Source organism: Micrasema longulum, unplaced genomic scaffold (assembly GCF_059751315.1).
Source record: "Micrasema longulum isolate JH-2025_06_02 unplaced genomic scaffold, ASM5975131v1 h1tg000629l, whole genome shotgun sequence".
Taxonomy (NCBI): domain Eukaryota; kingdom Metazoa; phylum Arthropoda; class Insecta; order Trichoptera; family Brachycentridae; genus Micrasema; species Micrasema longulum.
The window spans coordinates 329,765-354,226 of record NW_028277825.1 but is presented as its reverse complement, the minus strand read 5'-3'; the positions used below and the strand labels follow the sequence as shown (position 1 = coordinate 354,226).

At 35.4% G+C, this 24,462-nt stretch overlaps 1 protein-coding gene across 3 annotated transcripts in view; it reads right to left on the bottom strand.

The window, feature by feature from the left end:
• Positions 1-24,462, bottom strand: part of LOC148280034 (uncharacterized) — a 176,253-nt gene that overhangs the window by 102,775 nt on the left and 49,016 nt on the right. For all 3 annotated transcript variants that reach the window (XM_088229027.1, XM_088229029.1, XM_088229028.1), the window contains exons 2-4: positions 23,235-23,520; positions 18,340-18,520; positions 2,641-2,944 (exon numbers count right to left, since the gene is read on the bottom strand). In XM_088229027.1, the coding sequence (XP_088085153.1) occupies positions 2,641-2,944; positions 18,340-18,520; positions 23,235-23,520 (771 nt within the window). The remainder of the gene's footprint in view (positions 1-2,640; positions 2,945-18,339; positions 18,521-23,234; positions 23,521-24,462) is intronic.

Genomic DNA, 24,462 nt, shown 5'->3' with positions numbered 1-24,462 from the left:
CATCCATAACACCCTCTACGTCTTCTCATGAGCCATTACAAGAAACTTCATCTTCTGATTCTGAAGTAACGGACTTACAAGAAAATTTTTCCATTCCAATTGAGAGGAAACAGCCCGATACTATTAAAACTTCTGTGAAGAAAAATTTCGTTACTCCGAAACTGGTGGCGGCATTAGACAGGTCTCAGTTAAGTATGAGAGATTCTGTTTTTATTATTGAAGCAACTATTGAAGTACTTGGCCACAACACTGACGAATTTTCTATAAGCAAGTCCCCATCCAAATAATTCGTACAGAAAAGCGAAAACAGCGCGCAGAAGCTATAAAACTTAATTTTCAAAACGATGTACCAGATACTGTAACTGTCCACTGGGATGGAAAACTGTTGCTGGCTTTAGATGTACGCAAATCTAAAGAGGAACGGAATAAAGGAAAGGAATCGTTATTTCATACGATAGTAAAGAACAACTTATTGCTGTGCTAAAATTAGAAAACTCATCGGGAAGCGAACAGGCACAAGCAGTTTGGAATGCTATTGTTGACTGGAATCTTGAAGATAAAGCACATATCCTCTGTTGTGATACTACTGCTTCTAATACAGGCCGAATTAATGGTGCATGTGTGCTTCTCGAACAGAAATTGAACAGAGAAATGTTGATTTTTGCTTGCCGCCATCACATCTATGAATTGGTACTAAAAGCTGTGTTCGAGGCCAAAATCAGCCAAGTGACTACAAGTCCCGATATCCCTTTATTCAAAATTTTTCGATCAAACTGGAAAAACATCAATGTAGGGAAGATACAAAGCCACAAAGAAACGCTATTACGTCTGAACGATTCTAAAATTGATGAACTTTTAGAGTATTACAGAACTGAATTGACCAAAGAAATTGTAAGATATGACTATCGAGAGTTAATAGAGCTCTGCACAATATTTTTTGGCGGAGATAAAGTTAATGAATTTAAAATTCGGCCTCCAGGCGCCATGCACCAAGCAAGATGGATGTCGAGAGCTATTTATTCATTAAAAATATCGTTGTTTAGCTCTCAATTCAAAATGTCAAATAAGGACAAAACAGCTTTATTAGACGTCTGCCTGTTTATCGCGACATATGTCAAGCCTTGGCTGCAATGCACTTTAGCGGTAAAAGCGCCCTACCAGGACTTGTGCTTTTTGTAGGCTGTGAAGGCATACGAAATGGTCGACTTAACTATTTCAAAAGCGGCTATACAGAAGTTTTGCCAGCATTTGTGGTATTTAGCAGACGAAGTGTCTATCTTGTCTCTATTTGACGATGATATTAACCAAGAAAGTACGTTAAAAATAGTTGCTAATTTGGCCAAAGAAAATCCATCGGTCCACAATAAACTCCACATTCCATCGAGAGAAGAACTTAGCGGGCCTCTTTTCGAAAAAAACATCGATGACTTTGTTTCCATGAACAGCAGATCCTTTTTCAGGCGACTCAAAATTGATGACAGTTTTTTCATGGAGTGTCCTACTTCATGGCCTGCTAATGCTTCGTTTCAACACGCTAAAATGAAGGTGCAGTCACTGAAAGCAGTTAATGATACGGCTGAAGGAGCTGTTAAGTTGATGCAAGACTTTCATGGCTTAATCACAATGGACGAGGAACAAAAACAATATTTATTACGTTGCGTACAAGAACACAGAAAAGTATATCCTGACTGTAAAAAACAAACCTTAAAAAGAAAGTTTAATTAATAATGTTCTTTAAATAATTAATATGTATAATACATAATAAATATGATACAATAATCAAAGTACCATTGTTTTATTTACAAAATAAATATTAAGTTAAAATATTCCCCTATGGTTTCCATACAAACTTTTATATTCAAAGTTTGACATCAAGTCGGCACGGGTTATCGCTATCCGATTTCAATAATATTTATTATTTCAGTTATTAAAGTCAAATGGAACAAAATAATAGGGTATGCGTGTCTCAATCTGTAAAAAAAAAATTGCCCTTATAGTCTGGGACACCCTAATATACATATAATATACACATATACATGCATACAAACATTCATATATTTATATATATGTTTACACATACATATATCCACATGAACATGCATACATATATACACACACAAACATAATTACGAGTCAGATATAAGAAACATAACTTCGCATCATTCATATTTGATGATTGAACTGTTAATTATATTCGGGTAGTTGGCTACGAGTGTCTAAGGTATACAGTGATTAATTAAAAACATGCAGGAACTATAAAAATAAAAATACGCGAATATACCTTTTCGGTCATTTGATTAAAAAGTCACTTTATAATCCTCGATGAAATCAGTTAAATAATACTCTAAATGCATTAAAACTGCTATAAAGCAAATAAATTTTCACTGTAATTCAATAAAACTTTGGGAATATTCGGAGTCAGTCACCTGTCTACACATAAGTTTTTACTGCCACGGCCGAACCGAAATAATTCTAATGATGGATTAATTTATTTATAGTTCAGAGAAATACTTTAAGCTGGACCCACGTCGGTTTGAATTATAAAAATATTAGGTGGAATATGGGGCCGGATAATTACATAAAATACCCAGTCGGCGGCTCGCTAGTTTGTGTCTGGTGAATAAAAGAGACTCGCGTTACCTGTCGGCTGGCTTCAAGGAGCCTTCGCGGCTGCCGCGCCCTACGACGTGCACGCGCGACGAGGAGTAGGCCTTGCCCATGCAGTTGGCGGCCTCGCACGTGTACGTGCCCAGCGACGTGGCGTCCGCCGGGTTGGCCGTGAGCGCGAACACGTCGCCCGCGCGTATCTCGGCGCTGTCCTTGAACCAGCGCAGCGCGGGCGTGGGCACGCCGACGACCTTGCACTCCAGCGACACCGTGCCCTGCTCCGTTAGCAGCGCGCGCAGCTCCTCCAGGAACTCGGGCCGCTTGTACGCCTTGGGCACTAGAACACAATCACAAATACCATCGATAGATGTTCCAGAGATAGTGATGGAGAAGTCTTTTGAGGAGGAAATGTGTAAGTCTGGGCATTTCCATGGCGTCTGACCTGTCATTGTCTGTTTAATGTAATCACTTAACACATTATGGAACTTCACTATGTTTTGCTATGTTTTGAGACGACTCAGAACTGTTATTTATTTATTTATTTATATACGGCATTTCTGCCATTTACATATATGTGGTATAAAGAGTGCTTAAAAATAAAAATACTAAAAAAAAATCGAGTATGAAATATTAATATACTCGTACTGTACACATTATTAATTACTTGAAATACATATATATTTTAATGAATATTTTATGGGGCCTTTAGGCCTTTTTTGGTGATAAAAATTCCATTGTCAAGGATGGTTCCCGGAAATTTGTTCGCCAACAGTTGTTCGCAAGACATTGGTTCCCGGGCTTTTCTTCGCAGAGACAATTCACCGCCAGAGACCTGTTCGCCACAGCACTTCTTCGCCGAACATTTATTCGCAATGACATTTGTACGTCAAACATTTAATCGCAAAATCGCAAATGCACTTGTTCGCGAAATATTTAATCAACAGATTATTTTTAACCAAAAACGGAGGATTCAAGTTTAGCTTAAATATTTCGTACGAAACGCATTCAAGTAAAAAGGTACAGATCTAGAAAGGGTGGGTAAGTCAAAAACTTTGGTTGAAAAGATAAAACGACTTATCGGTACACCACTACGCAGACTACTCTAAGAGGTAAGCAGAGAGGATAGAACGCCATTCTTCAGCAATTTACAAACTTGTTATTTTTTTTAATGCATATTTATTTCCACTTCGCGCACCTGTTTCTTGGCGGATAATTTTTTTCGAAATTATTTTATGCTGAATTTAATGTTTCTTGAAAAGGTAGACAGAGTGGATAGAACGCCAAAATTCTTCGTTTTTAGGGAAACATTTTTTTCGTACATAATTATTTCCTCGTTTAAATATATTTTAATTTATCGAGACAAATATGTTTTGATACTTTATGTTTTTATTCTTATAATGCATTAATATTGTAATAACTAGTGTATTTTATTGAATAAAGATTCTATCATTTTAATTTTTTTAACTTAAAAAAGTATTTATTCGACGAAAGTGAAAAAAAAAAAAACATTTTCATACTAACATATAACATCAAAAATATTTGAAAAATATATATTTCTTGTCTAAATAAATAGGACGCATTTTTCCTGGAGACGTAAGTAGAGAGGATACACTGCCATTCTTTCACGTATTTATACCTAAAACACGTTAATTTTATTTTTTGAATCTCCCAGCTTTCTCCAAATGGTAGGAAAAGTAGATTTAACGCCATATTTTTACAGTTTCGTCCACACAGGCTTATATATTTTTAGAATTAGCTTATTTAAGGTAGAATTTTTAAAACATGTTCTATTTAGGTCGAAACATCACAATGTGCTAATTACACAAAGTAGGCAGAGACGATAGAACACCGAACACCTACATTTTAAAAACACTTTAGATTAGTAATAGTGGAAGTCTACGCATTTACAGGGCTTATGTTCTGTCATCGGCTGGTTAAGGTGGCAAAAATAAACTTTCCAAAAATTGTGATAAACTCGAAACATTGTTGACTTTGATTAACTCTAAAAAGTATTAATTATCTAAACCTTACTCAGCCAAATACGTAGGTAGAGAGGATAAAACGCCATTCTTGTACATTTTTATGGGTACTTACATACAATATTTTTAAATTTCTAATTAAATATCAAGCATTTTTCCGGAGATATAGATCGAGAGGGCATAATGCCATACTTCTTCATGTTTAGACTTACAAAATGAAAAGTAACAGATGTATAGATTAATATTATATTGTGCAACTAAATATCATGCGTTATACCCGGAATGCAACTGTGAACCAAATGTTTTTTCAGTTTTAGGACAATAGACCATGAATACAAAAAAAAAACGATCCTTCGACCCTCAGAGTCAAGGGAATCTGGTGGTCGGTTTATCATTAGTCGTTATTATTTTTGTCACAATTCTACCCCAAACGCCACTAAATACCTAAATTTAGTTGTGTGACTGTTAAACACATGTTAAACGTTGAACCAATGCATTTTTTAGCGTTCAAGAAGCAAGCCCTAGTACCCAGGTCAATTTACAATGCAGCAAAACGTTTCAAAATAACTTAGCAGAGATTGATTATATTACTTAACATCGCATTTTGTGTATAGACGGGGTCTATATTCAAGGCGCACGTAATATATTTTGACGCTATTCGGTTTAGTTTTGGTGAAAAATGGCTAGTAATATTCATGAAAATTATATATTCGTTGATACTGACGCGTCAATTTTTATGAAAACTCAACCGGTTAGCGTCAAAACACATTTCATGCGCCTTAAACGTAGAAATACAGTCTTTACACATATTGGCTTTTTTTTTTTCGTATTTGGTTTTTATCAATTCTTTTTCGCTTGAAATTAATTATACGTTGAATTTAAATAAAACAAAATAAAATATTAATTAAGTTTCATAAAATTAGGTGATTCAAATATTTTATTATTATAACTAGTGATGGAATGACTGAGAAAGATATTAAAAGGAGGGTAAGTACCGGGAACAGTGTGAACGGTGCACTTGAATCGACCTTGGCAAATAAATGTATGTCGCAAGAGGCAAAATGAGCAGTTCACAATGGAGTTCTGGTCCCGACCCTGATGCATAGGAGCGAAGTGTGGACTTGAAAAAGTAAGGATGAAATTAGGCTAAATGTTGTCAAAATGCGATCTCTTAGGCAAATGTGTAGTAAAACTATTCCAGATAGATGGACAAATGTTGAGATACGTACATTATGTAAGGCTGAGGTAAGCAATATAGCGACATAAATAAAAACTGCGTTGTTTTGGACATCGAAAAAATGGCTAAAAATATTTACAATGTGAATGTTGATGGATGCAGAAATAGAGGAAGGCAGAGAAAGACATGGCATGACAAAATTCAACATATACTTAAAGATGGACATGTTAAAAGTCGGAATAAACGGCGTGCGTGCATGATAACATGTATGAATGTAGAGGAAGCGAGATCTGTATGCAAAGAAAGAGTGATGTGGCGTTCAATCCTCTCTGCCTACTCTTAAGGGGAAACAGCGTGATGCTTTGTTTTTGTTGTTGTTATTGTATTTCGTAATGTTTCTCAATAGAGATAAATGGTTACTTATAAAAAAATAGTATTAATATCAACACCAAAGACTATTATAAGGAGCTCATGATCTGTCATTTTTTGTTAATATATCGAATCGCTGCTTAGTTAGTCAATTAAAACATTTAAAAAATACTAAACAGTTTAAAATTCTATCCCCTATCCCTAAAAAAAAAAACGTAAAAATTTACAAGAATGACATTGTATCCTCTCTGCATACATCTCAAAAATACTGTCGTGATTAATAACTAAGATAAGAAATATTCGTAAATACAGTTTTTTTTGTAAAAATGAAAAACATGCCGTTCCATCCTCTCCAACTTGAAAATGTAAAAATTTGGGGTTCCATCGTCTGCAATCTTTTGCAAGAAAGCAGCTTGATGCTTAGTTTATAAATAAATAACTTATGTTAGTAAATATTAGTAATTTTAGTCTTTTGGTTTCGGTCTATCTTTTCTAAAAAAGTCGGTATGTGGTTTTATACTTATATTTACTAACATAAGTAAAAATGTTTGACCATAAACATAAAAAAAAATGTTTGTTTTTTTTTAACTAAAAAAAAAATGCCTAAATATGTAGTTCTATCCTCTCTGTTTACCTCTCCAAAATTTCAGCATAATACTTTAAAAAGCACCAAGTAATTTCGAAAAAAATCTGTAAAAATGTAGAAAAGTGGCATTCTATTATATTTCCTTACTTATCCAAGAAACCTGCTTTAAATATATTTTTATTTTTTTATAAATGTCTAAGAATAGCCTTCTCTCCTCTTTCTTTACATTATTAAAAAAAACACCATTGTCATTAAGCATTTAATAATTTCGTACAAAAGTGTTTACGACAAAAAACTTGGCATTTTATCCTCTCTGCCTACTCTGGTAAATTAGCACACCGTCTTAGAAAGACTTTTAAAAAATACGTAAAAAATATAGCTTGTGTGTATGAAACTGTAGAACTACTCTCCCTACCATTCAGGTAAAGCCGTGAAATTTTGAAACATATAAAAAATATTTTTTTATAAAAACGAGAAAGTACGGCATTTTATCCTCTCCGTTCACGTCTCCGGGTAGAATGTGTAATATTCATATTTAGTAAGGCGATACATATTTTCAAAAAATATATTTATATCGCAAGTATACAAGAAAATGAAATTTTTCTAAAAAAAAATAAGTATGGCGTTCTATACAATATGTCAACCTTTTTAAGAAACTAGGGTTATGCTTAGTTACACAATAACAACCACACTCTACATTTAAAAAAAAAAATAATTTAAGTATGGCGTTCTATCCTCCCTGCCAACCCCTTTATACAGATGAGTCATTATATCTTCTCAGTCAAAGTTTTAAACTTATCCTTACTTATTCATAAATTGTCCCCTTTTACTTAAATGTGTTTTGAACGAAATATCTAAGCAAAACTTAAATCCTCCGTTTTTGGTTAAAAATAATCTGTTGGTTAAATATTTCGCAAACAAGTGCATTTGCGATTAAATGTTTAACGTACAAATGTAATTGCGAATAAATGTTCGGCAAAGAAGTGCTGTGGCGAACAAGTTGGTGAATTGTCTCTGCGAAGAAAAGCCCGCGAACAAATGTCTTGCGAACAACTGTTGGCGAACAAATTTACGGACACGTCAAGGATGACTTTGTATTTTGTCTTTACCCATTTGGAAGTGAGCAAAATGTATATGGTTGATTTTTACTCACTGGCTATCCATACCATGTAGGTGATCCTTACAGTATTATCACTTTATTACAGTATATGACACGTCTGGTTTTATTTCAAAGATATTTATTGATTCAGTTCATAATTTACATACGGTACAGGCACTAGGAAATTAACTTAATACAATGTCGTTGGTTACACGGTTTGACAAGCACTGATTTTACAGATTGAGAGGCAGCGGAATTGTTGTTCACAACAGGGGGTGATCTCGGGTTCCGGGTGGCCAAAACACGTGTGTGCCTCGGACAACCGAACTAGCTCTTCCTAGTAATATGATGTCTCGCACCGTATTCAGAAGTTAGCGAAAGGGCCGAACAGCCAGCATTCGTACTTCACTGAGTAGGTACTCGGGATCAATTACTAGGATCTCGATTAATCAAATTATATGTCTGACCAAAGAACCCGGAGGTGCCAAACAAGGCAAGCAACTAGGTAAGCAAGGGTTGACAGTATAATATGACTGTACGGGATGAGAGTCAGGGTGTAGTCTAGTACCAAAAAGATCCAGAGAAGGAAAGCAAGCTGGTTCGCTGGGAGAGCCCTGAGTGGGTGTCCTTACCAAAAAGTACCAAGAAGTTAGGTAAGCAGAAAGGTTAGAGGACGACCCGGAATACTCTGACGTCTGGCTTTGACTTTGACTTTGAACTCATGGCTCTTAGAGTACCGGGTCACAATGACCCCTTTCTCCTTCGTCTCAAGGATTAATCATTGATGACGTCTGGGGCTGGAAATCCGCCTTATAAAGGCCAAAATCGAGGGGGGGATGAGAAATTTAGGGGTTTCGTGGGACCTGAGGTAAGCGCGGGTGGCTGGAGGGCATCGCATTGGAATGCGGCCGAATATGCAAACCTATACCATATGTTAGAGGAGTTGTTTATACGTAACTATCTCGTAAGAAACGGATAACAATATATTATATTTATTTATTTATTTAGTTCTATGTAACATAGTCTAATATATATTTACAACACAATATTTACATCTATACTTATTCTAACATTATTTATCACTATTATACACTTAGTATCCTAATTTATAATATTAATAATATTTTTGTACATGATCACTTGACTTGACTCCACTAAATAAAAAACTGCTTAATGATTGCAAACAGTTATGTAAATCGTTGAATTTTGAGTATGTTTGGGTGAGAAATTGCAATGTATATGTGCGAAAGTCTATGGGTTCCCCGAGAATTCAAATAAGAAATAGTTCGGATTTCTTAAAGCTTCGAACAACAAAACCATTATCGTAATTTTTCAATACTTTGAGTTTAACAGTATTTCGATGCAGTTTTTTGGACACTTCACTACTTCACATATACTCAACCAACACTTTACACATATCCTAACCCTTTCACACCAAATAAATTTTACAAAACGTTTGTTACTTTTGAAGCATAATAATTTTACCATTATAATATATATGTATTTTAAATTACTCTCATATATTTATTACTTTAGTAAATATGTCAAATTGTGTTATATTCTCAGGTCATTTATTTTCAAAGGGCGATAAATTAACACTTTTTTATCAAAATTCTCGCGGTCTCCGCTCAAAATTGCCAATTTTCTATCAAAACATAATTTCTAATAACTATGACGTAATAATAATAACTGAGAGTTGGCTTTGCGAGGGTGTTCTCAACTCAGAAATCTGTGACAGTAGATATGACGTATTTCGTCTCGACCGTGATCGTATTGTGAGCGGTAAAACGAATGGTGGTGGAGTTATGATTTTGGTACTTAGAAGCCTCGGCGCTCGCGAACGTTCGGAATGGAGACAAGTCGGCTCCGAGTGTTTATGGGTTACTATTCCAGCTTCATCGCTTCGCTCGCGCAACAGTAATCGCTCTTTCGCAAACCGTGACCTGCATATTTGTTCTGCATATGCTCCCCCCGATGGTGTCAATAATAAACTAAAGAATAAAAATGAAAACCACGTACCTCTGTCTCAACATATTCAACGTCTAATTTCATTATTTGAAAATATTCTAGAATCGAGTGAAGACTATTATATAGTCGCGGGAGATTTTAACTTGTACAATATTGGATGGAACTCTTTCGATTTACCAATTTACAGTCATAAGGGTCCCGTTGAATTTCAGGAGGCAGGAAGAAGATTGATCGAGTTATTCACAAAACATAATTTCTATCAATATAATCTAACTAAAAACTCGAAAAACAATGTACTTGATCTTATTTTTAGTAATTTCACTACCGAAGTCATTCACTCTAGCTTTCCTTTAGTAAAGGAGGATGTTTTTCACCCATCATTGGAGTTGTCGATCACAGATATTTTTGCTGCTCATTTTACTAATAACACTGAACCGAGAAGAAGATTTCGTAAAGCCAACTATGATGTAATCAATGAGCAATTAACAAATATAAACTGGGCTCAACTTTTTGCTGGTTTAACTGTAGAGGATACCGTTACTAGTTTTTATGATTTGCTTAGGAATGTAATAAATACGCATATTCCTCTTGATACAAGAATCCAAAAGCAATTCTATCCCATTTGGTTCAGTGATGTTCTTTTGAAATTAATCAAGGAAAAGAATAAGGCTCACTCGAAATGGAAAAAATATGCTAATCCGCTTGATTATGACGAATTTGCATTGTTGCGTAAACGACAAAAGTTATTACAAGAAGATTGCTTCCAAAAGTACATTGGATCGGTGCAAGACAACGTAAAAAAGAATCCAAAACAGCTATGGTCCTATATAAAAGCTCGTCGTGGTATTTCTACTTACCCCAAATATTTTGAATATAAAGATACAAAATGTGAGGAAAGTCAGTCAATTTGTCTTGGATTTAATGACTTTTTCAGTTCTGTTTTTAGCAAACCCGCTGACATATATCCCGTAACCAATCTCGACCCACCATACTGCAATGATAATGGAGTAATTAACAATATCCAAACTACGGAAAATGAGGTCTGTAAACTTTTGTCCATGTTAGATGCTAACGGGGGTGCTGGTAGTGATGGAGTGCCTCCATATTTTATTGTAAAATGCGCGAAATCACTATGTTCCCCTTTAAATATAATATTTAATATTTCTCTCAAGCAGGGATATTTCCCTCTCAAATGGAAAGAGGCTCATATTTTACCTATTCATAAAAAAGGTTCTAAAATTAAAATTATCAACTACAGGGGTATTTCCATTCTTAATACGTTTAGTAAGGTATTCGAAAAAATTGTTTATAAAAGCATTTATCCCATTATTGTTAAAGGAATTCCTCCACATCAGCACGGTTTTCTCAAAGGCAAATCAACCGCGTCTAACTTAATTGAGTTTACGAACTTTGTACTTCGTTGTATGGATAAATGTGAACAGGTGGATGTGGTCTACACTGATTTTGAAAAGGCATTCGATCGTGTGGATCATATCATCCTTCTGAGAAAAATTCTTAACCTTGGAATACGAGGTGACGTATATCGATGGATATCATCCTACGTAAGCAACAGGAGCCAAGCTGTCGTACTCGGAGGTTTTCGATCCAATTTTATAGATATTACATCGGGAGTTCCTCAGGGTTCACACTTGGGTCCTTTGCTCTATAATGCTTACCTTTATGATATATATGCAGTCATCCATAATTCAAATTTCTTGATGTATGCTGACGATAAAAAAATATATTTGAATATTAAAGATACTAGTGACTGCTATAATCTCCAAGACGATCTTCACCGATTAACAGATTACTATGAAAAAAATTTCATAAATGTAAATGTCTCAAAATGTTTACTCATTTCTTTTTCCCGTAGCTCCAAACCTATTTCACATCAATATTTTTTAAGTAATCAAGCTATACAACGAGTTGAAAGTGTTCGTGATCTTGGTGTGATTCTAGATAAAAAACTTACGTATGAAAACCACATCGAAAATATAGTGAACCGGGCACACAGAAACTTAGGTTTTGTTATCCGCACTTGCCAAGTTTTTAATGATATTGGTAGTATCAAATTAATTTATTTCGCTTACGTTCGTAGTCTCCTTGAATATGCCTCCTCTGTGTGGTCTCCCCAGTACTCCATACACAAGATAAGGCTTGAAAATATTCAGAAAACATTTTTGAGACATCTCAATTGGAGATCCAGATTTACGGACCTTAACTATAAAACTTCTTGTCATAAACATAATATACTTAGTCTTGAGGATCGTCGTTTGTTATTAGATATGGGTATTTTACATGACATTCTTAATGGACGTCTTGATAGTCCTGTTCTGGTTTCTGAGTTGGCCCTTAACGTACCTGGCTACCGCACCCGTCACACGAATCTATCTCTTTTCCATGTACCCACAGTTCGCACCAACTATGCTCAGAACTCTCCTCTGATTCGCTTGACGCGTAATTATAATTTATTTTTCAATAACATAGACATATTTAATTACAGTAAACTCACTTTTAAAACCAAAATTAAAAAACTATTATTTGAAAAAAATTATGTTTCGTTATAAAAAAAAAAATATTTATATTTTTACATTATAATTTTAAATTGTTTCTATTCACTCATATCAAATACACACTTATCCTGTCCTTAAACCTACCCTCACACCCATATACAATCACACACATATTCACATACCTACCAAAACCACACTCCACTTTTTTACACACGCATCCTCACACACAAAAAAAAACTCGCACACATGCACTTCTATAAATTGGATTTTTATAATTGTATTTATGTGAAAAACTGATTTGGCTTTATTTTATGTTTTTTTTATTATGTTGTGTATATTTCTTTGTATTGCTGTTGTTTTTCTTAATAAACAAAATAAAATAAAAAAAAATAAAAATAAAATTAACTGTTTCATATTTATTTATTTATTTATTGTGGATAACTTATATAGCGCCATTTTCGTAATAAAATACCTCAAGGGCGCTTTACATGGTGATTCTATTGTTAAGTTAATTTAATTGAAGCTTTAAATTTGTAATTTAATTAAAATAATTTATTTTGTTGTCACGTGCTACGGATTTATTCAAATGATTTAGAGAACAAGTGGGTTTTAAGTTTTTTCCGAAACATCACTTCACTTTCACAGCCTCGCACCTCTGCTGGGAGAGCATTCCATGCCATAGGGCCTGCGACCGCAAATGCGCGCTCACCAAATTTAGTGCGCTGTTTGCGTAGAGGTATAATAACTTTTCCTCTCGCCGTAGACGTAGCTGATCTAAGCGTGAGACGCCTGTCAGCTAGTTCATCTGGAATGCATAGTTCCCTTAGATATTCCGGAGCCGAGTTGTGCAGTGACTTATACATAAGCCAACAGAGTTTGTATTCGACCCTCTGTGGAAAACGTAGCCAGTGTAGTTCCCGAAGTAGTGGAGTGATATGAACTTAGAGATTCCAAAAATAAGTCTCGCTGCGGCATTCAATACAGATTGTAGGCGAGTCATTTTGTTCATTGGTAGACCTGCATAGATACCATTACAATAATCGACTCTAGACACTACAAACGCATTTATTAATTGACGGGCGGCATCAACCGGCAAATTTTTGCGTATGCATTTAATTTGTCTCAGCTGGTAGAAGCATGAACTTATCGTTCTACTAATTTGAGCGTCAAGAGATAGGTCAGAATTGAGTAAAACTCCCAGTAGTTTAACGGTGGGTAAAACGGCACTCCCTACATTGGGTAGAGCCGTATCCTGGATCAAATTCTGTCGTCTGGCTGAAGCCACCCACAGTTGTTCAGTTTTTGATGGGTTTAATGTTAGTCTGTTTTCAGCCATCCAGTTTCCTATTTTCTTGATGCATCCATCAATTAAATTGACAAGCACACTTCTCTCGCCTGGTTTGCAATAAAAATAAATCTGCGTATCATCTGCATAGCAGTGCGAGCACAATCCACATTCTTTGATAATGTTCTCTATATCTTTAGTGTAAAGGAGATAGAGAAGTGGTCCGAGTACTGACCCTTGAGGCACTCCTGTAGACACCCGAAAGTTGGTTGAGCTTTTACCCTGGAACACGACTGCATATTCTCTTTTATTAAGATATGAACTGAACCACATATGTGCCTGATCACGGATACCATAAGTTTTCTCCAGACGTTCAAGCAAAATATTATGGTCTACAGTATCAAATGCAGCACTCATGTCCAGAAGAGCCATCAACACCAGATTACCAGAGTCCACCGACGTTATAATGTCAGACAGTACTCTTATCACTCCCGTCTCCGTGGAATGAAAACGTCGGTATGCCGATTGCCTTACCGAAAATAAAGAATTCCGCTCAATATAGTTAACGAGCCCGTGAGAAACTATTTTTTCTAGTATTTTTGATACGATGGGAAGATTTGAAATAGGGCGAAAACTGGAAAGATCTTCCACATCTAGTTGGGAAAGTGGAGTTACATTTGCTTTTTTTATGGCTCTCGGAACAATGCTGCGCTCCATGGATGTATTAAATAAATCTGTTAAAAATGGAGCTAATACGTTAATGCATTTTTTCAAAAGCCATGTTGGCATCGGATCTAATAAACATTGTTTGTTGGGTAATGCCGCAACAATTTTTTTAACCTCATTTATAGACGTTGGTTCAAATTTACTGAATTTTTGAAGGGCATTATCTAAAATTACAGGTTTCTTCGCTGAACTACACGCCAGTCTGATTTTTTCGACTTTATTTGTAAAAAAGTCGGCAAAATCAGTGGCAGTAGCGCTTGTGTTAGATGTCTCTGCTATAAAGTCACCACGAACAGATTGAAGGCTTCGCCAGAGTTGTTTTGGAGACTTTTTCTGTTCAGTGATTTTTGTACACCAGAAACTAGATTTTATTTCTTTTATAAATGTCCTATAAGAGGCTTGCATATCTAACCATATTGATCGGTCCAAAGTTGACAGTGTGTTTCTGTATTTGCGTTCTAGACGTCTTAGCTCTTTCTTTTTGAGTCGACAATTTTCGTCAAACCATGCATCAGATTTCCTTTTTCGAATAGATTTCGTAGTAAATGGTGCATGTTTGTCTATCAGGTTAGATAGTACCTCATTGTACAACCCAACCAATTGATCGACGTCGTTTGAGCGACGGTCAATGTCCGGACCAATCAACGATGTCAGAAGTTCGGATTTAAAATGTGTACATTTTCATTAATTATATTCACTATTTACACTATATACTACCTAATATTTTTCACATATATACTTTTTACATTTAATTTTAAATATATTTACATTAATTTCATTTTTTATGCTTTCTGGCATTTCTTCAAATAGTTTTATTCCCTTGTACATAAGGCAGTTCTGGGACATTGCTTTTGATTTCTTTTCCAGTCCTATATTTTTAGATCCTCTTGTCGCATAGTTATGAAAGAACTCATTATCTTTTAGTTTATTTAGAAAATATCTCGGAACTATTCCCATATGCGAAAAAATGTATAAGGAAAAAGCGGGTGCTATAAGTATTATTTAGTGAATACATATAATTGGATGGCAGGCCCTATTATGTATACATTTTTTATAGTTTTTTTTTTTAAATATTCATTTAACCTGTACATCTGTTTGTATTCGAAATAAATAAAATTGAATAAAATAAAATAAACATGCGTAGGGGCCACAGCGTTACAAGGGCGACCAATGTGAGGGCCACTAGAACGCAACGCTACAGTAGATGATAGGGTTTGTTGGTTGTGGCATTATTCAATGTACTAGTTTGCTTGGTTCTAACACATTATTTGAATATTTACCATCATTCCTCATGGTCACTTTTTACCTTTGCAGCATCAAGCTTGTTTTTATCAATTCAAAAAAGTATTTTCAGAGATATGTAAAGTAGACATATTTTTTCTTTCTTTTCTGTGATTGAATGTAAGGAAATGCATTAAATTAGTTGGAAACCTATTTTATTAAATGCACGAAGCCATTGTCCCAAAAATAATGTTTTTATTCTTCTTTTTTGCTCACCTGAAAAATTGGTTATTTCTCGCCCGTTCTTGCCGCGTTCCATTCAAAGGGGAAATGTCATATACTATGAATACCGATAAAAACATGTGAAAAGGATTTAGAAAAATTAATTGCGTTTTCGAAATCCATCCCATGGAGTTGGGACTTGTGTCTCAAATAATGTATAATAAACTTATGTATGTAAATAAATAAATACGGATATTGTGGAGAAATGTTTTCATACAAAATGTTTCAAATAAAATTGTTAAAAAATATGTCTTTACAAAATCGCGACATGTTGGGCCTTAATCGTGACGTCAAGATTCGTGACGATGTTTAAATTTAAACGGTTAGAAACAAAGTGCAAAAATGAACCGAATCGTAACGTATTAGGGGCGTGGCCAATCCATTCAACTGTTTTCGCGCGGATTTATAATTATAAATTTTAAAATAATTTTGAGCTACGAATAAGTAAAATAAGTAAACTCGTAATAAGTAAACTCGTCAGTATTTCATAGATAATAAATTAATAAAAAAAATAATTAAAAATTGTAAAAAAAACTTGAAATTTCCCTATTGTATTTTTGTGAAAAAAAATAATGGGAATGGGAAAACTAAATGGGAATAATGCTGGATAGGTTTTCTTAATAGTTTACTATAAATTATAACTTGTTTATCATCCGCCGCCAACATGACATAAATGCTTTGGAAAAACATTCGCTATCATAAATATATTATTTGCCATGTAAGTAAAAGAGCGATGTACGGCATTCCAATAACGAAAAGCATTTTTTATTTTTTTTAATTATTTATTTATTAACCCTTACGGATTATTATATTTATTTTACAAACTGAGTCTTTTGTTTAGTTTTGTCTAGTAGTTTACTGTATAATATGAGTCCTTAGTTTATTGGTCTCGACTGTCCTTGTCTTGTTTTAGAAAGTTGTATTTTATATTTTTCTGATATTCTCGTATTTTTAATTATTTTTTATTTTTTTATTTAATTTTCTTTGTTTTTTTACAATAAACATGTGATAAAACAGAGCATGAAAAAAATAAAGCATAATTACATAATATTAATAGTAAAAATAGTAAGCAAAAAAATTCCACAAAGGCATAGCCTGTTCGTTGGTATACAAATGTCCATGTTTACTACAATTTTTTTTAAAGTTTTAGTTCTTCGTCTACAATTACATTAGTGGCTAATTTATGGATAAATTTTAATGATTCTAGTTGAAAGCGTTCAGTTATATTTAATTGCTTAGTTTGTTTTAAAAGCTCTCTAGTTGCTGTTAGATAGGGAAGGTCATATACTAACTTTAATATTTTATTATGTTGTCTTTGTAGTAATTAATTATAAGACTATTACGCATTGTTAAATTAATGTTTAAAAAAAAACATGAAATTTATCGATCCTGTTATATTGAAACAGTGAACAAAAAACCTAGGAACCGAATTTTCAGTGTACGCGTAAATAACAAATTGTACAATGCAATAATAATCCGTAAGATTTTTTTGTACAGATTCACATCAAAATAGTTTTTAAAAACACTTCTCTTTGCTGAGAAAGGACAGTATCAGTGGTAATGCATTGAAGATGTTAGAATTTGTTCTGCGTACTGCCAGGGTTTTCGAAAATACCCGCGTACTAAGAACTCATTGATTGATTTGGTGTTTATTTTGTAGAACTCCATATTTAAACTTATAATTAGAAATCAAACACTGATTTGAGTCCTGAGATTATTACTATTACTTATATACTTATTATTATTACTTGAGATTATTAGGGCATTTTCAAACGAATGACATTCGTTTGAAAATGCCCTAATAAGGCGAAACAATTGTCACGAAGTTTTTATTTTTATATGTTTATATTTGTAAAAATAAAATAAAGTGTTCAGTAGACTCAAATCAGTGTTTGATTTCTAATTATAAGTTTTACTAAGAACTCTTTACAACTCCTCGGTGCGAAGTAGACTCAAGAGTGGCTCGATGATTTGGGAGCCAAATGAACTGAAGTACCCTCTTATGATAGAGAAAATCCAAAAGAAGTTTCTGAGATATCTCTACATGAGAGAAAGCGGGTATTATCCTTGGCTCTACCCGACCGAGTTTCTCCAGGGTATGCTTGGCTACAACAGTTTAGAAACTAGAAGGAATGTGTATTTGACCACACATTTTTATCGATTGTTGCGCGGTATGATCGATAATTCTGAAATTATGATGAGCATTGGTTCGTATGTTCCTGATAATTACCTAAGACAGCGTCAGCATAGATTGTTTCATATTTTATTATTCAGGACCAACCTGCCTATGTTTATGCCTGTTGGAAGGGCTACCGATATGCTGAACAACATCGCTCTGGATATTGATCTGTTCCATGTATCCAAAGGGGTTTTCCGGAGCAGGATTCTCCTACTACTTTGACATGAGTCTCTTTCGTGTATTTTTTTTCTGTTTTATAATATGTACGTATTGAATATATTTTTGTAATGTATCTGTTATATTTAAAATAAATTAATTGAATTGAATATTGAAATATTAGAATATTACCAATGACGTTGAGGTGGGCGGAGCACTCGGCGCGGCCGGCGAGGTTGTGCGCGGCGCAGGTCCACCGGCCGGCGTCCTCCGGCGCCGCCGCCGCCAGCTCGAGCCAGTGGAAGCGGCCCTCGCCGCTCACCACCACGGCGGCGTTGGCCTGCAGCCGCCGGGAGTTCCGGTACCACGTGACCTGGGCAGTTGACGGCAAAATATTTAGTCTGTGGTGAGCAAAAACGTGCGTTCGAGTGCGATGGGTTAGAGTGAGGTGGAGACATGTATGAGATACAAACGAACGAACGAAACGAACGTGTGACATCTGAATTTATTGCAACCGAGACGAAAACATTTTTGAGAAGGGAATATGGAAGTCTAGACATTATACAGTGTGCGAAGTGGCCACTTAAACCAGCAAATGAGAGATCATTAGCCCAGTAAATGCTTAGACTTACAGCATCATCATCATTCCATGTCCGCTCCCTAGTTGGAGCATATGGTATCCACAAAGAGCCTCCATGCACCTCTATCAGCTGCCAACTCCTTTGCGTCCTCCCAAGTCAGGTTTTCGTCCCGAAGTTCTGACATAAACTGCCGAAGAACAGACAGCAGTGGACGTCCAAGACGTTGAGAACCTGATGCCTTGTAAAGTAGGCAAGCGTAGTTGAGGCTCTCAGGAGGCATCCGCAGTATGTAACCTAGCCAACCGTATCGCCTCCGCTTGATGACAGATTTCACCGGAGTTTGCTGCGTCTGTTCTCTTATTACTTCATTCCTCACAAAGCCAAACCACCGCACACCCGAGATTCTTCCGAGACACCTATTCTCAAAACCCTGAATTTTGCTGTTTCGGGCCCTAGTGAGGTGCCACGATTCGCATCCGTAGAGGATAATAGGTGTCATGCAGGCGTTGTACAGGCGGCTTTGGTTTTCACTGAGTAAATACCCGATCTCCAGATGGCCTTCTTACCGTTGAATGTGGCGCCTGCTTCTCCTAACCGAACTCTCAGTTCTTTTTTAAAGCTTCTATTTTCTGTAACATATACTCCCAGGTATTTTAAACTCTCGACCCTTTCGATGATTTGGTTTGACAGAGTCAGAGGATTTCGAGCATCAAGGCACAAAGTATTACACAGTATTAAAAAAAATGTATAGACTTATATTCCCTTCTAAAAAATGTCCTCTCTCTCTCTTCGAGTAGATAAAGATCTTATTAAATACCCAGAGAGTGGAATCCAAAATCCAGCTAGTCTACAAACATTTGGGCATACAAAAAACATTGTTTAATGCGTGACATGCAAAGGAGACAACCGTGACCCAAGCAAAAGGCCGTCTTCACAACACTGAAAATCTACCCGGCACGATAAAATAACATAGGGTGGATTGATTTTTATCATATTATAATTATTTTTTTAAAATACCTAATATACTTAATGGCAACAAATAACCATTCTAAATAATGCTGTTTTTATTTTTTTTTCCATGTGTATTTACCGAAATATTTATTAAAACTTTTGAAAACTAAAACACAGAAAAAAATACAGATGGTCCCTTCTGCCATCTGACTACCGATGTATGAACGGCACGCGCCTGGTGTGTATGTATATAAGTGTGTGTATATATGTGTGAATAATTATGTGGGTATGTGTACAAATACATATATGTATGTATGCATGTATATGTGTGAATGTATGTGTATATGTGTATGAATGTTTATAAAAGTGCACACATGCGTGTGTATCCATATGGAGATATATACATAAACATAAATGTTAGTCTGCCTTCTGGGCTGCTCTCGCGGCCGTAAAAAAACACTTGTTTTCTACGGCCGGTAGAGCGTTTGGAATATCACCCCTGGGTTAGGTTTATGATTTTTTGTAATAATTTCATTGTATTACATCAACAAAGCACTGTGTGCACAACGTAAAGGGGGGGGAGGCAAGGTAGATATTTCTTTGGAGGCGTTTTAGCATAAAGTTAGAAAACCACTGCGTTGCAAAGATTACGCCTACTTAAAATATTTTATTTTCATCTAATTATTATCAATTACGATACTCTTTCACTGCTATAAAAGTGCTTGATTAAAACATAGTAAAATATGTTTACAATAATAAAGTAAAACTAGATCGTACAACTCGTTTGATGCTATTCAAAACATTTGAATATTTTTGTTGACTTAACTTTTCATTCGCGTAGTCATTGATTGGAATGCGCTCGTTCAGGATTCTGATTCTATTTCACACTCAGAACTGTATCCTTAATCCGCCTGGACACAGAGCAACATATAGTTCATAATAAAAATTTTATTTTATTGCATGATTATTGTGTCTCACTGTCTAGTTATTTGTAAAGATACAAATATTTTTTTAATAATATTTGAAATGTATTTTGAATTAACTATTATTTTTGTATTATTTATTAAATATTACGCCATTCAAACTACAATAAAAAAATATGAATTTAATTTTTTCACGCTTTTACATTAATTATTATGTGAATTCTCTTCAAAAGAATGTTATTTACTTATTTATGATTGTTTAGAGTTTTAAAAAAAAGTGTTGTTTAACTTTTTTTTTTAATTTTGTTTATTTAAAGTTTTGCGTTTTTTATATTTGCGCACTTGCTTAGAGTAATAACACGCCTATGACTCGAGCATAAGAAGTAACTAAAGCTGAAGGGCTTCTCCAGAGAATTATTACTCTGAGCGCTCTTGTTTTATTTATGACGAGTGAAGTTGTTCTTCGAAACCTGCGGACTTTTTCTCTGTTGAAATTAATAAATAATTTGTAAATGATGATAAACATATAAATGCACATTTAAAATGTTTTCAATTCTTAAATTCGTTTTGTGTGGTCATATCAAAAGCAGAAAGAGGCAACTGAAGGGCATTGAAAAAATCAAAATGCATGAATGTGGGAGAGATGTAAATTAGGATAGATGTGTATGGCGGTCCATTCTCTATGTTTACTCCTACGGGTAAAAAGCGCGATAGTAGTAGTAGTCCAGTAAAAATAAATTTTCTGATAGTACAAAACTTTCTAATGGACGCCTTGATAGTACATTTCAGGCAAAACGCTTAACATATTTCTACGTATAGAACCTCATGCATCTACATAAGTATAGAACATAATGTATTTTGGACAAAGTTAGGGTCGAGTTTTTACATGGTGAATCACGTGATGATTCAGCGTTTTTTTTTTGTGAAAAGGTTAAGGGTTTGTATTTCCGTGTCCAGTGGATAAAGTTTACAGTTATGTGTGCGAGATAAAACCAGAACACTAGAAGAGCGTTTTAGACTCGATGGCTGCTCTCAGGTAAGAATCCTGAAAAAGTTATTCGAGTAGTGATAAGTAGAGATGAAGGACTTTTTAGGGAAGGCAATATGGAAGTCCAGGCATCTACAGGGCTTATGACCTGTCATTGGCTGGTTTAAGCCCTGTAGATGCCTGGACTTCTATATTGCCTTCTCTAAAAAGTTCTTTATCTCTGTTGATTATGACCTAAGTAAAATATTGTTAAAAATTTGTAAATGTAAGTACTGTGTTTCCTAAGCCCCTGGGGCGCTATTCTGAACCACTCTCGTGGCACGAGAAAACAGTTTTTTTCGTGTATTTTGTATGTAAATACACGAGACAATATGACCACGAGAGCGTTTGGAATACCAGCCCTGGTATCTCAACGCACATAAAACTGCTTAGGTTGAGATAGGCTGGACACGCACAAGAATGCCTGATGCGCGAGTTACTAAGAGAGTCATGACTGAACACCCAAGGAGTAAAAGAAGGATTTGAAGACATAGACTGAGGTGGGAGGATGAAGTAAAAAAGGATGCAGCACAGCTTCTACAAGTCACAAATTCAAAAATAGCTGCTGAGGACAGGCGGAGTTGGAGGCAAAAGTTGAAGGAGGCCAAGGCTCGATTTGGGCTGTAGCGCCATCGAGGAAGAAGAAGTGTTTTCTAACAATGGTATGTGTACCTACGCTGCGTTGCAGATTTGCTCATGAAACTCTTGCAAACAAAAATAAAACAATAACGACATTAAACAAAAAAACATTTGGTTTAATTTAAAACTCTTGTGTGGCTATGTCACATAGGTCTAAATAGAATACAAAACTTGATGTATCACTCTTATTTTTCAAAAATTATAAAGTCATGTTGTCATGTAATCGGGTTGTGGTTCTGTGGCTAGTGTCTCGGACTCACGGACCAAAGGTCTGTGGTTCGAATCCCACTCTACCCCAACTTGATTCCCATTTTCTAATAGTGAGTTATTTACAACTCGTTGAAAATGGCCTTCAAAATGAAATATTTGGGTAAATTATAAGAACCCAAATTTTATTTTATTTTTATTCTTCTTTTCTTTGTACTTGTTTCGGCCTCGTGGTGTAATGGTCAACGCGTTTGCCTACCATGCAAGTGGTCTCGAGTTCGATTCCCGACATGGTGAATATGAAAATATTTATTTAAAAAAGAGTGTCATCACGCTGGAATATTTCATAGTCCCCGGACTGGTACCTGAAGCGTAAGACTGATCATCTTAACTGCTTGTAACATTTTTAAAATTAAGATACGCTGCAATTGGTGTATCGATTCAGTGACTTATGCACCATTAGGTGCGGAAAGGGAATGATGATTATGATGATTTCTTTCTGTTTAAGTTGTCGTGGATAATATTACTTACCTTGCAATGTACTTTAATGAGTAATAATAGAAATGAATACATGGACTAATATTATTTTTTTTAAATATTCTTTAAAAATGTTTTTTTTATTTTTTTAAATTATGTTTTGATGATGATCTATGATTTAAGAATGCATCATAAGGGAAAAGTACAAAAAATGCTTTTTTACATATTACTCGAAACTTCTTCTTTGTAAGCACGCCTCAAATGGTCAAAACAACGTCTTACTTGTAATTCAGTGTCGCTCTGTATTTCAACGATGAGGCGCGTCCTCGTGCCGACCTTGACGGCAAGGTCGGTGAGGCGGCGCAGGAAGGCGGGCTCGCCGCGAGGGTCGGCGTGCGGCTCGTCGCGCGCGCGCACCTCGAGGCGCACGCGCCGGCGCTCGCCCGCGCCCGAGCTGAGCACGAACTCGCCCGCGTCGGCCAGCGTGGCGCTCTCCGTGCGCAGCGTCGCGCGCGTACCGTCCGTCGTCGTGGTCCAGCGCGCGTCCAGCGCGCCATCTGCGCGGCTCCTGAGAACAGCGCAAGAAACATTAATACTTTATTGTATTTAGTTAGAATACACACAGATGTACAGTAGAGTGGGTCGATAATGTATGACGTTTATTTTTTAGACATCAAAGTGAAAGGGGTCTAAAAATATGCATTTTGGATCCCATTGAACGTAAAAATTTTTTTTAAAAATATTCCATACTACTTTTGGCCCTTAACCGAGGTTTGAAGTTTACAACTGTCTGAACATTTTGTTAATTATCTATATCGATAAAATTATTTTTTTGTTAGTAAAGATATAACTTAATCACATGACAAATTCGAACACGTTTTAAAACTACCGAAATGCAAAAAGTTTAATTTCTAATTTGTTCTTCTAATTTGTTATTATTTTTATTTTTGTTATTATTTTTTTTTGCACCACAACAGGCCAGGGGGCCCAATTACAGTGGTGAATTACATCACAGAACACCCAGGCTTGAGAAAAATCACATTTTAATTTTTGTGTTCTCACCGGGAACCGAACACGGAACCTTCCGTGTGTGAGTCAAGCGTCTTGACCGCTACACCACGGAGGCACTTTACACTTCGCGGAACTGATTCTGTTTAGCACCTGGCTAATATTAACGAAAACAATGCTACCCATTTATTACAAAACAAAGTGAAACTCTCGCCCATAGATGCTTATTTAATAAGGTTTTGTACAAATTAAAAATTTGATTGGACTGATTTTCTTACGTAAATACGAAATGACAGCCGCTTTAGAGCAAAAAATTACTTGTTTGAAAACTCAAGCTCTGGTTGAAGGCCAAAAGTAGGATCAATTAAAAAAAAATGTTTCTTGCATTCCGAATAATAAAAAGGCAACTTTTTAGACCCCTTTCATTCAAAATTCGGAAAAAAATATTGGCCAGGTCATAGTGCTTATACTTAGGTACAGTCAGGAATACAATATATATTTA